The sequence below is a fragment of the Lagenorhynchus albirostris genome, chromosome 3, assembly GCF_949774975.1.
Source record: "Lagenorhynchus albirostris chromosome 3, mLagAlb1.1, whole genome shotgun sequence".
NCBI classification, from domain to species: Eukaryota; Metazoa; Chordata; class Mammalia; order Artiodactyla; family Delphinidae; genus Lagenorhynchus; species Lagenorhynchus albirostris.
In genome coordinates this window covers 30,424,577-30,439,562 of record NC_083097.1, presented here as the reverse complement: position 1 = coordinate 30,439,562, position 14,986 = coordinate 30,424,577, and the positions used below count along the sequence as shown (strand labels likewise).

The 14,986-nt window shown below is 36.4% G+C and overlaps 1 protein-coding gene across 1 annotated transcript in view; it reads left to right on the top strand.

Moving 5' to 3' along the window:
* The window catches only part of CPLANE1 (ciliogenesis and planar polarity effector complex subunit 1), a 130,664-nt gene that overhangs the window by 36,632 nt on the left and 79,046 nt on the right, over window positions 1-14,986 (top strand). Inside the window, exons 21-28 of the mRNA XM_060146967.1 lie at window positions 2,369-2,507; window positions 3,705-3,814; window positions 3,934-4,092; window positions 4,209-4,317; window positions 5,972-6,269; window positions 7,891-8,800; window positions 13,732-13,880; window positions 14,492-14,658. Coding sequence (XP_060002950.1) covers window positions 2,369-2,507; window positions 3,705-3,814; window positions 3,934-4,092; window positions 4,209-4,317; window positions 5,972-6,269; window positions 7,891-8,800; window positions 13,732-13,880; window positions 14,492-14,658 — 2,041 coding nt within the window. The remainder of the gene's footprint in view (window positions 1-2,368; window positions 2,508-3,704; window positions 3,815-3,933; window positions 4,093-4,208; window positions 4,318-5,971; window positions 6,270-7,890; window positions 8,801-13,731; window positions 13,881-14,491; window positions 14,659-14,986) is intronic.

Sequence of the window (14,986 nt, the reverse complement as noted above, 5' to 3'; positions counted from 1 at the left end):
TTGACTTTAGTTCCTCCCCTTTTAGTATAAAAGGAGCCTGAATTCTAACTCAGGCAAGATGGTTCTTTGTGGCATGAGCCCACCATCTTCTCGGTTTGCTGGCTTTCCGAATGAAGTCGTTATTCCTTGCCCCAAGAACTCATTTCTCGATTATTGGCCTGTAGTGCAGCAAGCAGTATGAGCTTAGACTCGGTAGCAGTATGGTAAACAATTTAAATATACTAATATTTATTAATATTTATAATTGTGATATTTTCCCAAGGAGTCCTGCCCTATAAATCCATAAATTTCAGGCTTATTTATAGTACGAAACCTGCTTCTCAAAGTAGAATACTCCTGGACATTTATAAAGGAAGTTTTGAGGCATGGCCTCAAACGTGGGCTTCTCATTGCGGTGGCTTCTCTTGTTGTGGAGCACAGGATCTAGGCACGCGGGCTTCAGTAGTTGTGGCTCATGGGCTCTAGAGTGCAGGCTCAGTAGTTGTGGTGCATGGGCTTAGTTGCTCTGCAGCATGTGGGATCTTCCCGGACCAGGAATTGAACCCGTGTCCCCTGCATTGGCAGGCAGATTCTTAACTGCTGTGCCACCAGGGAAGCCCCTATATATAAGTTTTTGTGTAGACACATGTTTTTCATCCATGGGTCAAACTGCACCAATAATTGCAAGGTAGGTAGCCAAAAGATACAGATGAAATATAGTGAACTCTGGAATTGCATACACTGCTCCAAGTCTTTTCTCACTGTAGAAGAATGTGTCCTGGTTTTTTTTTAATGTCATGACACAAAAGGGAACTATTTCAGTTATTTAACATCTCCTTTTTATATCTCTCTAATTATATAGCTTGGGTAACATTTTCCAGGGGTCATACTCCATAAATCCATACATTCTAGATTTGTTTCTAATAACCAGCCTAGACAGACTCTGTACATCTGGTAAATACCATTAATTTATTTGACAAGAAGTCTGTCCTTAGCATGCTTACAAGGGGATTTGACTAGATCATGTCTTTCTGGAAGTGAATAGTAGAGGGAGAAAATAGATTACAAGCCTACTGCTAATCCTTTTCTTCCCAGGTTTATGTCTCTTAGATCCCTTTTCTTTTATTCTTTTTTTTTTATAAGTTTATTTTTATTTATTTATTTTTGGCTGCGTTTGGTCTTTGTTGCTGCGTGTGGGCTTTCTCTAGTTGCGGCGAGCGGGGGCTACTCTTCTTTGCAGTGCACTTGCTTCTCATTGCGTTGGCTTCTCTTGTTGTGGAGCACGGGCTCTAGGTGTGTGGACTTCAGTAGTTGTGGCTCACGGGCTCTGGAGCGCAGGCTCAGTAGTTGTGGCGCACAGGCTTAGTTGCTCAACAGCATGTGGGATCTTCCCGGACCAGGGCTCGAACTCGTGTTCACTGCATTGTCAGGCAGATTCTTAACCACTGTACCACCAGGGACGTCCCGCTTTTCTTTTATTCTATCACAGTTTCCTTTTAACACACAGTAGTTTCCTTTATTTTCTATTCTTGATTTGTTAGAGAGATTAGGTAGTTGGTCCTGAACTATATTTTGGATTTGTCTGTCATTTTTTCATTTAGTGTCATTTAAGTTGTTCCTCTTTCTTTTTATTTTCTATAAGCTGGTAATTAATCTATCCTCATCAAAGTAGACAGATTTGATTAAATTCAGGTTAACATTTTCTTAGAATTGAATCCTTCATAAGTGGTATTATATACTTCCCCTCTGCAGCATATCATGTTGCACATACGTCTTTTTCTTTCACTTTTCATGATATGAGATGGATCAATGAATTTGGGTCATGTTCCACCCACTATCATGTTCTGCATCAACCCATCAATTTTTTACCTAATTTAGCATTTATTGATGATCCTCGCTAGAGTCATTTTTTTATTAGGAGTTGCCAAATGATGACTTTATAATTCTGTCACTTATAGATTAGTTTTTTAAAGTTTTGTATGTAGATATACCTTTTTCTGTATTAGTTTTTAGGTAATGTACATAGGTAGAGTTAGATACTTAAGTTTATTTTCTTTACTATTCCTTTGGGGAAAGTCAGGGGAAATAGCATTAAATTCTTTTTATACAGAACTTTTTAGGCAAAACTGAGTGACAAGAGAGGTTAATTTGGCTAGAACCTTTTTTTTTTCCTTTGAGATTTAGCCTAGTGAATTTGTTGAGTTAAATTTGTGAGCTAAGTTTCTGAAAGTACAAGTGATTTCAGGGATATTTTCTTACATTGTATGGGAACCATGCTGTGTTTTCCACTCTTTATGGTTTATCTTACCTGCCTTGTTTGTTGCTTTATAGTTTCCTTAAAAATTGACTTATATGACTGGTAATTAACATATTCTTTCTTTACTTTCAGATTCGAATGAAAGGATCCCTTCCTTCATTGAGTCCTTTCCCTCAGTCGTTACTTAATTTCTGTAAAGGAGGTGTAGCATTCTTTCGACCCGGGACAACTGGAGACCACAAGCTTGATGAAGTGTCCATTAAAGCAATAGGTTTGTCCAAAATGAGCTGTTTGCTTATAAATTAGGCCTAAATATTAGTAATGATATATTTTACATTTGATTTAGGGAAGTTTCACGTAACAATACTGTGCTGATAATGAAAAGACCATATGTGTATGTTGCCACCATGGAAATATATCTGAGGGAATTACCTGGTGGTCCAGTGGTCAAGAATCTGCGCTTCCACTGCAGGGGGCACAGGTTTGATCCCTAGTTGGGGAACTAAGATCCCGCGTGCCTCATGGTGCGGCCAGGGAAAAAGAGAAAAAAAGGAAATATATCTAAGATACATTAGGTGAAAAAAAAGAGATAGTTGCAAAACTGTATATACATAGTATGATTTTATATATCTTTGTGTACCTGTATTACTTTTAATAAAAAAATTGTTTTATATTGGAAATTATATTTCTAATATTGAAAATTTTTTTAACGTAAATGCCTATTTTTTTTTTTAATAAATTTATTTATTTATTTATTTTTGGCTGTGTTGGGTCTTTGTTGCTGTGCTCGGGCCCTCTCTAGCTGTGGTGAACAGGGGCTACCCTTCCTTGCAGTGCACGGGCTTCTCATTGCGGTGGCTTCTCTTGTTGTGGAGCACAGGCTTTAGGCACGCGAGCTTCAGCAGTTGTGGCACATGGGCTCAGCAGTTGTGGCTTGTGGACTCTAGAGTGCAGGCTCAGTAGTTGTGGCACGTGGGCTTAGTTGCTCTGCGGCATGTGGAATCTTCCCGGATCAGAGCTTGAACCTGTTTCCCCTGCATTGGCAGGCAGATTCTTAACCACTGTGCCACCAGGAAGTCCCTTAAATGCCTATTAATAAGTGATTTTCCAAATAAATTAACAATATGGTATTAAGTAGAGCTATGTGTATTGGCTTTGAAAAATATCTACAATATACTCTAAGTTTAAAACAAGTAAACTACCAATAAATAGAGTAGCTTATTTACTCTATAAAGTGTTTTTAATATTTTCATGCGAGTACGACATGTATGAAATATTCTGGAATAATATGTGTAAAAATTCTGTAAGGATCTCCACAACTTTTATATAAAGTATTGAGTATGAGCATGTTTCTTTTGTAATCAACAGTATAAAGACATTTATTTTGGAAAAAAAATAACCAACAGTTGTTATAATATTAATGTATATACTCATACAGTCTTCTTTCATATTTCCATTCCTGATTTAGGTTGCTTCAGAGAACTTTGTGCTTTGTGTTGGATGCTGCATGTCCGTGATAAGTTATCCTATAGTTGCAGGCAATATCAGAAGGCAAGGGAAAATGTGGAGGGAAAAAAGGTATCAATTACACAAGAATAAGAAAAATAAATATTACTTGGGAAATAATTGCTTGATCGAAGAATCTAGTCTATCTGTCTAAAGTGAAAAGGAAATGATATTTCTCAATATCCATTTAGGACCTCGAAGTGAAGTTTGATTCTTGTATGGTTGAGCACTGTCTCAGTGCAGTGGAATGGGCTTGTAGAATGCTACCGTTCTCTCGGTTTTCCAATATTGAAGAACTTATTCAGGATCTAATTTTGAGCCTCATTGGAGAACTGCCACCAATCAGAGAGGTAATGTAAATGTAGGCGAAAATAAACTAAATCAGAATCAGAGACTTTAAAGAATTTTAATTTTATTTATAATTAAGAATGATGCTCATAAAACTCATTTTTAAATTTTTCTGAAGGTAGCAGAAATTTTTGTGAAAGCGTTTCCCAATCCTGAGGACATAAGGGTTCCTGTAAGAGAAAAATATCACTCTCTTCAACAGAGACTCAGACACTATGTTGTGAAAGGTATTATTTGTCATTTCTTAGATATCTGATAAATTGCTAAAGATTCTCATTTTGTTTTGAAAGCATTTATTTTCTAGTGCTTATGTTTTTATGCATTTCTCTTTGGAGATAGGAGTATGAGAAGTCAGAAGCACTTCCCCATTACGGAAGCACCAATTCTGTTGCTTTGGAACCAGACAAAGCTGACTTCATGTCATGGCTCTGTCAGTTAGTAACTGTGTGACCATAGGCAAGTTGCTCCGTATCTCTGAGCCTCTTTTCCTTATTTGTAAAATGAGTATATTAATACTTCTTTATGAATATGTATTGAAAGAGGATTTAAAAAGATAAAATATATAAAATGAATATATAATGCTTTGTATAATCAGATATTTTATTGAAAACTAGTATTCTTCTTTTATGGTAATTTATGCTCCTTATTTTATACTATGCATTCAAGATGACCTTGTGAAAATTTTTTTTTATTGTGGTAAAATATAATATAAAATTTACCATTTTTAAGTGTACAGTTCAGTGGCATTAAGCACAGGCATACCTTGGAGATATTTCAGGTTTGGTTCCAGACCACCATAATAAAGTGAATAATGCAGTAATGCAAGTCATATGAAGTTTTTGGTTTCCTAGTGCATATAAAAGTTATGTTTGCAGTATACTATAGTCTATTAAGTGTGCTCTAAAAGAAGGCAATGTATATACCTTAATTAAAAAAGTACTTTATTGCTAAAAAATGCTAACCATTATCTGAGTCATAATCATAAGCAAGTCATAATCTTTTTGCAGTAGTAGCATTAAAGATCACTGATCACAGGTCACCAAAACAAATCTCATAATAATGAAAAAGTTGAAATGCTGTGAGAATTAGCAATATGTGACACAGAGACATGAAGTGAGCAAATGCTGCTGGAAAAATGGCACCAGTAGACTTGCTTGAAGGTTGCCCCAAACCTTCACAGATATTGCAATTTGTAAAAAATGCAATATCTGTGAAGTACAATGAAATGAGGTATTCATAATGTTGTAGAAATTTTTAAAGAACTGAGATTACTCTCTGTTTTAGAACTATAGTTATTTAAGTCTAGTAATATCCTATGATGTACATTATTGCATTAATGTACTTACATTGTATTTATATTTTTTCAGACTTTTTTGAAATCTCTAAAATGTCATGTTTATGTATTAATGATATTTAAAAATTTTTATGCAGGCAGTCTTGAAAAACCTCCCTTTCTATTGTTTTCTGTTACTTGAAGTCAGAAAGGTGTTTTTGTTTCTTTGGCTAAAATTATACTTATTTTCTCTTGTGTGCCACTCTATGGGAGTGAGAAGAATGTTAGTGATTCTTTCTCTAATTATCAGATTTTTGAACCAGTTAAATTGCTTCTAAATTTTGTGTTTTCCAGGGCATACTTTTTTATGGAGTCACTTTTATTGTTCTTTAATGGACCTTTTCTAGCTTCCCCTGTTCTACCTTAAAAATATGGACCATACCTTTCTAACAGATATTGAAAAAAAGCATGATCTGTAAGATTGTAGAACTAAGCCTTAGCCATCAGTTAGATTTCATGTTCCCAGGGGGGACCAGAATTGGGTCCCCATATGTCTTGAGTTGAAACATTTTAATGAACTTTAAGGCCTTTTGTTCTTTTCTTTCTAGGTCCCCAAACTCAGGAAATGATGTCTGTTATCATGCATTCTATCCATAAAGTGAGGGTGAAAGCTCTGAAACGTGTGCAGAGAAATATAGGTTCTTTTGAGATGAATATATGGGAACCAACTGAAGAAGAAAAACCAGCTGAGGTTCTAGGTTTTGACAAGTTTTCCTTGGGAACTAGTTTGAGCAGGAGCACACTCACAGAACCAGGGAATTCTGTGGTCCACAGTGATGCAGATACAGCTGATACTTTCTCAGAAGCTTTGTTGGTTGGAGAAAAAAGGATACATTTCTCTCAAAGGTACAATTGAGATCTCGTAGTAGAAAGCATTCACTTCCTTTGGGAACAAAGTACGTTCAGTATTTTCATGCAACTGATTTTTATTTCCAGCAACCTCACTGATTGTATTATTACCACCCTCCATACCCACAAGAATGTTAGGAGTGTAAGATGAGACTGTTGAAAATCCATTTAAAATATTACTGAGATACAAAATAATTTTGCCACCTGAAGGTATAAAATAAAATGAGTAGATGAAATTCTAGAGTTCACTGGAGGACTTTTAGTTCTTTCAGCAATCTTAGACTTAAATAGTTCAGGATTATTTGGTTAGCTATATTATTTTTAGAGTTTCCAGGGAAGGAATTTGCAAATTCATATTTTTTTTTTCTTTTTGCACATTCATCTTTAAAGCTTGTCTGTAAATTGTTGAGAAATTCTTGCTTATCAGTTAAACCTCTGTTAGTTTGATTTAAGCAGATTTTTTTCTTTATAATTCAGTATCTACAATGCAGTTTATCCTTCTCATGACTGAAAGGCTATATAATCAACCATAATCTTGCTTAAGTGAAATAATATCATCTACTTCAAACATCTGCTTAAACTTTATCTGGTAGTATCATAAATGATGTGCTTGTTTCACCAAACAAATTCAGTGTTAGCACAGGAATACCTTGGAGACTGCTTATTTTGTATTCTTAATAGGAAGAGACACGGCGGCTTCAGCCCAGGTGCCTAACTGGAAGCTTTCTTTTATTGAGGGAACTAGGGATCTGTGTTCTGCCCTAAGAACCATGTTGAAAGGAAACAGATTTAAAAGTAATTATGGCTGGTAGTTAGGTGCCTGCCCAACAGGTTAATAGCAGCAGAAAGTGTTTAGAAAAATACCCAACTTTTGTGTGGTAAAGAATCCTGAGGGCAGTCCTGCTTCTTGCATGTCATACAGGGAAGCTGAAAGGGGTAGATGCAAGAGAGAAACAGAAAACTGTAAACTGTGATGTGTATTGGTGGCTTGTGATTTTTTATTGACTTTGTATAGTATTTCTAAATTCTGACCTGTTAGAGGACCTTTTTTTTTCCCCCAGAAAAAGTCATGTTTTTTTTTTTTTTTTTTTTTTTGCGGTACGCAGGCCTCTCACTGTTGTGGCCTCTCCCGTTGCAGAGCACAGGCTCCGGACGCGCAGGCTCAGCGGCCATGGCTCACGCGCCCAGCCGCTCCGCGGCATGTGGGATCTTCCCGGACCGGGGCACGAACCTGCGTCCCCTGCATCGGCAGGCGGACTCTCAACCACTGCGCCACCAGGGAAGCCCCCAGTCATGTTTTTTTAATAGTGAAATTTCTGTGAACACATTTTAATCTTTTTTAACATAAAATTTCCCTTTTGATATTAATCTGTTATATTTTTTGGACTCAGAATGTTCAGCTCGAGTGAATACTTAGAGATCTTTGCCCCTTATTTGAAAGATAGGTTATCAAGGCATCAAAAAACAAGAGGTATGACTTAACCAGCGGAGAGAATTTTTATTGTCAATGCTAAGATCAATTTTAGTGATTAAATGCTAAGATCATTTTTAGTGATTAAATGATTAAAAGATCATTTTTAGTGATTAAATGATCTTTTTAAATTTTATTTTGCTATAGAAATGCCCCAAATCACATGGAATTAACATTGAGTGGTGAGCCCAATGGAAAAAAGAAAATATGTAATCAGAAGGAAAACCCTAAAAGAAAAGAAGATCATGAAAAGTTGTTACAAAATGCACTTCCTGTAATAGGTGTTTGGGAATTTGAACGTGACGATGATGAATATATTAAATTCCTTGAACTCTTCTTGAGTTATGTTCTTGAAAGAGACCTACTTGGTTCCAAGGATGCTGGCATTCCATTTCTAACTAGCTTTTCTGGACATCTTAGAGAACATGAACTTAATTCTTTACTTTTTGATGTACATACAACATTAAAACGACGTCAGGGCAAAACCAAAAGCCAGAATGTATTTAGAGCTGGCTCTTGCTTTGTTGTTGCTCCTGAGTCGTATGAGTATGAAAACTCAGAAAACCAGACACTTTCAGCTTCTGTACTGGTTAATCAAGGGATCAGGCCTTTTTTAGAGAACTCTTTGAATGAAGTCAGTAAAAATGAAGGGAAGAGTGGGTTGTTTGGTTTAAAACAGAAGTCATTTTACAGAATACAAGATGACAACGCAGAGAAAACTTTAATACAGAGATGGTCAAACCATAGTTTTTACACTCCCAAGTCTGTTGAAACTAGAAGATGTATTTTCAAAGCAATTCAACGCAATGATATTAACCCCCGAGAAGATCTTCCTCTAGCACTAAATAACACATTTGGCAGTATAAGAAGGCTGTTGGAATGGATGATAAGATGGTCTGATAGAAGACTGCTCTGTGATTTTGGTCTCACCGCGTCATCCTGTGAGTACAGTCCCATCATTCGTGTAAAGACCTCTACAGCTGCCATTCTTACATCATTGTGGCTTTTGAAACAACCCTATTTTGCTACATATAAGGCAAAAAATGCCATTATTAAGGTAAATACTTGAATTGTTAATTACATACAAATGAGAATTCTCATTTTAGATTAAAGCTATATTTATATTTCCTTATATAATAAAGAATCACTAAGTAACAAAGTTAATGACAATGCTGATTATAACCTGTATCACCTAATTTTTTAAAGTGGTTCCTTTAATTCTTAAAAATGATAAATTAGGGTTAAAGTGCTTTCAGAGAGGCTGTGAGGTTTTGAGGTTTCATGTGTGTTTATAAAAAGGAAGAAGAGAGAGTTCTCTGGTGGTCTAGTGGTTAGGATTTGGTGCTTTCACTGCCGTGGCCCGGGTTCAGTCCCTGGTCGGGAAATTGATATATCCTGCAAGCTGTGTGGCGTGGCCAAAATAAAAAAAAAAAAAAAAAATGAGGAAGAAAAAGATAATTTTAAGTGATATTACAAGTGGTATTACATTTCTGTTATTTCTTTTTAAAGTTTTAGGGTTTTGTTCAGATGAGGAAGAACTAGGCAGCTGTCCAGTTTTTATTACTGATATCTCATTGTATGTATTAGGGGATCATCTTTTCTTATACTATCTGGCAGATGAGGTTGGAGGACCAAACCTAGAAAGGCAGATGGATATCAGTAGAGAAATTAATGCTTATGGGCTATTCTTTCTTTTTTTTTTTTTTTGCGGTACGCGGGCCTCTCACTGTTGTGGCCTCTCCCGTTGCGGAGCACAGGCTCCGGACGCGCAGGCTCAGCGGCCATGGCTCACGGGCCCAGCCGCTCCGCGGCATGTGGGATCCTCCCGGACCAGGGCACAAACCCGTGTCCCCTGCATCAGCAGACTCTCAACCACTGTGCCACCAGGGAAGCCTGGGCTATTCTTTCTTTTCTCTACCCAGTGACAAGAAAAAGGCTGCTCTTTTAACCTAACTGTTTGCAAGGCAAGTATTTTTTTCATAAATATCTTTTGACTGAGTACTTGCTGTTGTACTCCAGAAAAAGATGGAGGTGAATTGCTTGGAAAACAAATTTCTATATGGTAAAGTAGTTGGGACATGGACTTTTTTTTTAATATTTGGAGAATTCCAATAGTACCTAAATTTGTTCTTTTTTTTTCAGTTTTATTGAGGTATAATTCAAATTTGCTTTTGTTTCCTTTGCTTTTGGTGTCAAATCCAAAAAATCATCATCAAGGAGCTTTAACTGCCTGTCTTTTCTTCTAGGAGCTTTATAGTTTCAGGTCTTACTTTCAAGTCTTTAATCCATTTTGAGTTAATTTTTGTGTTGGCTTCTATGTTGGCTGCATAAATATTAATTGATGTTATATATTCTTGATGAATTGGCCCCTTTATCATTATATAATGAGCTTCTTTGTTGTTATAGTCTTTGGCTTAAAGTTCGTTTTGTCTAAATATAGCTACCCCTGTTTTCCTTTGGTTTCTGCTTGCATGGAATACTTTTCCATCTCTTCACTTTCAGTATGCGTGTGTCTTTAAAGCTGAAGCGAGTCTCTTGTAGGCAGTATACAGTTGGGTCTTTTTTTAATCCATTCAACTACTCCATGTCTTCTGATTGGAGAATTTAGTCCATTTACCTTTAAATCAATTATAGATATGTACGGATATGTATGGGCTTAATACTGCCATTTTGTTAATTGTTTTCTGGTTGTTTTGTATTTCCTTTGTTCTTTTCTTCCTCTCTTGCTGTTTTTTTGTTTGTTTGTTTTTGGCCATGCCACATGGCTTACAGGATCTCAGTTTCTTTCCCACCCAAAGATTGAATGCAGGCCACAGCAGTGACAATGCAAATCCTAACCACTAGGCCACCAGGGAACTCCCTCTTCCTCTTTTGCTCTATTCTTTGAGATTTGAATATTTTCTGTAGAAGTATGCTTGGATTCCTTTTAAAAAATCTTTTGTGGGTTTTTTGTTCACTTGTTTACTATAGGCTTTTGCTTTGTGGTTACCATGAGGCTTATACTGAAACAAGTTATATTTGTAATAGTCTGTTTTAAGCTGATAACTTAGCTTCGAATGCATACAAAAGCTCTGCATATTTATTACACTACCCCTCTCCCTGCATTTTATATTTTTGATGTAACAATTTATATCTTTTTACATTGTGTATCCATTAATAAATTATTGTAGTTATAGTTATCTTTAATACTTTTGTGATTTATTCTTCATAGTAGAGTTATGAGTGTTTAACCCACCACCATTACAACACTAGAATATTCTGAATTTAACTATATATTTACCTTTACCAATGAGTTTTATACTTTCGTATGTTTTTCTGCTACTAATTAGCATTTATTTGTTTCAGCTTGAAGAACTCTTTTTAACTTTTCTTGTAAGGCTGGTTTAGTGGTCATGAACTCCTTCAGCTTTTGCTTGTCTGGAAAACTATCTTTCCTTCAATTCTGAAGGACAACTTTGCTGGGTAGAGTATTCTTGGTTGGCAGTTTTTTTCTTTCAGCACTTTTAATATATCATGCCATTCCCTTCTGGACTACAGAATTTCTGCTGAAAAATCTACTGATAACATTATAGGGCTTCCTCTGTATGTAACAAATTGTTTTTCTTTTGCTGCTTTTAAGATTCTCTCCTTGTTTTTAACTCTTGTCTTGGTGTAGGTTTCTTTGAATTTATGTTATTTTGAACTTTCTGGGCTTTCTGGATCGGATGTCTGTTAACTTCCCCAGGTTTCAGTAGTTTTCAGCCATTATTTCTTTGAATAAGCTTTTTGCCCCTTTCTCTCTTTCTGGAACCTCTGTAATGCATATATTGGTCCCTTAAGTTATCTGCACTCTTTTATTCTTCTTCCTTCTTGCTTCTTTGATTCCACTGCCCTATTTTTGAGTTCTCTGGTCCTTTTTTCTGCTTGATTTAGTCTGTTACTGAATCCCTTCAGTGACTTTTTCAGTTCAGCTATTGTGTTCTTCAGTTCTAATTTACGTTTTGTACTTTTTTTGTATTTTCTGTCTCTTCCTTGAAAGTGTCACTTTGTTCATGCATTGTTGGCCTCATCTCAGTGATTGTTATTTTAGATCTCTATCAGGTAAATCACTTATCTCTTTCATTAAGATCTGTTTCTGGAGATTTATCTTATTCATTTGTTTGGAACATATTCCTCTGTTTCTTTATTTTCTTTGAGTCTCTTTGTTGGTTTCTGAGCATTAGATAAAATAGCCACATCGCCCAGTCTGAACAGAGTGGTCTTATGTAGGAGATGAACCTCATCAGTTAGCCTGGCTTGAGCTTTTGGTTGTCTCTGAAACCTTTGTGATTATCTAAGCCTCCTTTGTTCTTCGTGATTCCTAGTAATTGAGGTTATGCGAAGACCTGTCAGTGTCCCAAAGGGGTAGATCACATTTAGCACCAGATGCAGGCTGATTGGAAGCCAGACCCTCAGACAGCATGTGGCAAAGTATGTAGTTAAGCCCTTCTTGGGGAGTAACCGGGAGATGGGTATTTTTGCCTGCTCCCTGTGGTCTGGGCCCATGTGTATAGCCATTGTGGGTATTCCTGCACCCATTAAGAACTGCTTCTTTGTTTGCTACAGTCCTGTAGGACTTGTGAATACAAGCCGTACTGGCTATCAGAGGCAGGTGGTCCAGGGACCTCCCCCTGAGTCAGCAGCTGCAAAAACTGGGGCAACATATGCGTGTACAGGCTCCTTCTAGGGAGATATTGATGACTTGGAGCAGGCTAGATAGAGAAGATAGAGGAGGTGTCCTTTGGCTTCCCTGGTGTCTGGGGAGGGCTGGAGCCAGGCACGGGATCCCCAGGCAGCAGCTTACAAAGTATGCAGATGGACTTATTCCAGGGGAAGACTGGGAGATGGCTGTTTTTGCCTGCCCCTCTGTGCTAAGCCCTGTGGGGATAGCTGCAGTGGAGTGCTCACACACTTGTTAATAACTGCATCTTTGTTTGCTATACTTTTGTGGGTTTCATGGATACAAGATTCTTTGGCTCTCAGAGCTAGGTGTTTTGGGGGCCTGATTCTCAAGTAGGAGTCTTAAAAGTCTGGGCACTAAATGTAGGGTCGAAACCCTTTGCTTTTTAGAAGCTGGAAGTTAGAAGTTCCCTCCTGCTTGTAGGGCACTGTTCCAGGGTTGGGGTTTATGGTCAGATTGTGTTTCAGCCTTAACTGCCTGTTTCAACATGTGTTTTCTTATTCCCCTGATGCATAGGAGTCACTCAGTGAGTTTCTGGATTTCTTTCAGTGGTAATTTTCTGTGTGTAGTTGTACATTCAGTGTGTCTGTGAGAGGAGGAGAATCCAGGAGCCTCCTGTGTTGCCATCTTGGTCAACACCCCTCCACACTTTTTAATTCTTCGTTTGTTCTATTTTGAATTGCCTTCATTTTAAACTAGTTTATTCTGGGTTGAAGAAATTTTGTTGTTTTATGTTTTCTTTTTGTGTTTTTTTTCCCCTTTTTTTGAGATCAGTTTCTGTTATTGTAAGGTAGTTTAGAAGATACTGTGATATTTGTTGTCATGGAAATTTTTAAGTGTTTCTAGGTGATGCATACCTAAATTTCTAAGTAAAACAAAAGAGGTACATCCCTTGTATTTTTAGCTGCATATATTTTTGCCCACTATGTCATTTTGAAATAATTACTAAATGTCTTTATAACTGTAAAGAGAGTGAAATGAAAGCAACTTTACATTTTTATTGCTATTGTTCTGTGGCCTGAAAACACTGGTGATATACCTTTCAAGTGTGTAAGGCTGATTTCTTTTGAATACTCTTTAGGTAGTCAAGCTTATTTTTTCTAGGTGGAATAAAGACAGTCATTGCTTCAGCATCAAATATTGAGTATTAGAAATGCAGTAAATACTTGGTAAATGAATAAGAGACTTAATCAGGAGAAGTTCTGTAGAAAGTATTAATAATCTAAAAATATAATGAAAAGTAAGGGATTCAGTAATGAATATTAAGTACTATAAATGGTTTGTTTTAGGTGCTAGAGAATAATTACCCTGAGCCTCAGAATGGACCCAGTATAGAGAGTGATTATAAAACAGATGCTGGTTGTTCTGTTGCAGTATCCACTCAAGGTGGGAGTGAGGAAAGAAATGATCAGAATGAATCTTGTCAAAGTATCTTGAAGTAAGTTGCTGATTATACCTTCCTTTTCAAGTACCTTGTTTGATGGTGTTTGGGCTTAAAGGAGAATTGAACCCTTGAAGGTTAAAGAAATGAGCATTTCTTTGAACTAGAGAAGCAGTAAGCAAGTGCTTTCTGAAGTACTTTAACAATTCATTACAAATTTTGTTTCTTTACGTGTTGGTCTAGCTTATATCTTGTAAGAGAGGAGCTAATTCATCCCAAGAGATCCCTTTATTATGTTCATTGATTTCCTGTGTCAGAGGAAGTTGAACTAATCATCTCATCCATTTTTCCATATTAAGTAATACTACAAGTAATGTATCTTTGAATACTAAAGCTGAAGCCTTGGTAGCAGGAAGATTCCTTTGTGAGAATGGCAAATTTAGAAAAGTCGAAACTATTCTAATCCTTTGAGTAAATAAAAACGGGACATTCAATTACTTATTGAACAACCTTTTGTTAAGCTTCTGGTATTTGCCATACATGGTTAAAAAACAAACTTTATAAATACGAAAGCTTAGTTTGTTCTTTTTCAATAAACTGAATCAATTGAAAGCAAGCTCTTTGTTCCCAAGAATGAGTTATAATTTTAGCTGCTTAATTTTTGTCAGTAGAATGCCAACTGAAGTAAAAAATCCCGAAATAAAAGGAACCAATGATGAAATTATTTCTGTCACTGATGATACTGAAAAGGTATTTGGAGATATTGAGGAGGATCTTTTAGAAGTAGAAACATTTGCACAGGAGGAAATGGATATATACCCATCAGACTATGAAGGTCAGTTCATTTAGCTAATCTTTTTGTTTGACCTTACTAATTTGATATTGGTGAATGATTATCTGAGATAACTTAGTCTTACATCTAAATTGGCATGTTTATAATAGCCTAAAGCCAAGTATTTAAAGAGTATTTAATATTTATGAAACGTTAAGCATATTAACTTATAACCTGAATATACAATTTTGAGGCCTTTTGCCTTGCTGTGTAATTATTATGGGTCTCCTCATTGCTGTGAACCAATTCTATGAACCTTTCCTTGGCAGTCTTCTTTAAAACAGAAACTCTCAGAGCTTTATATGGAGTTACACACACTGATATGAGGCCT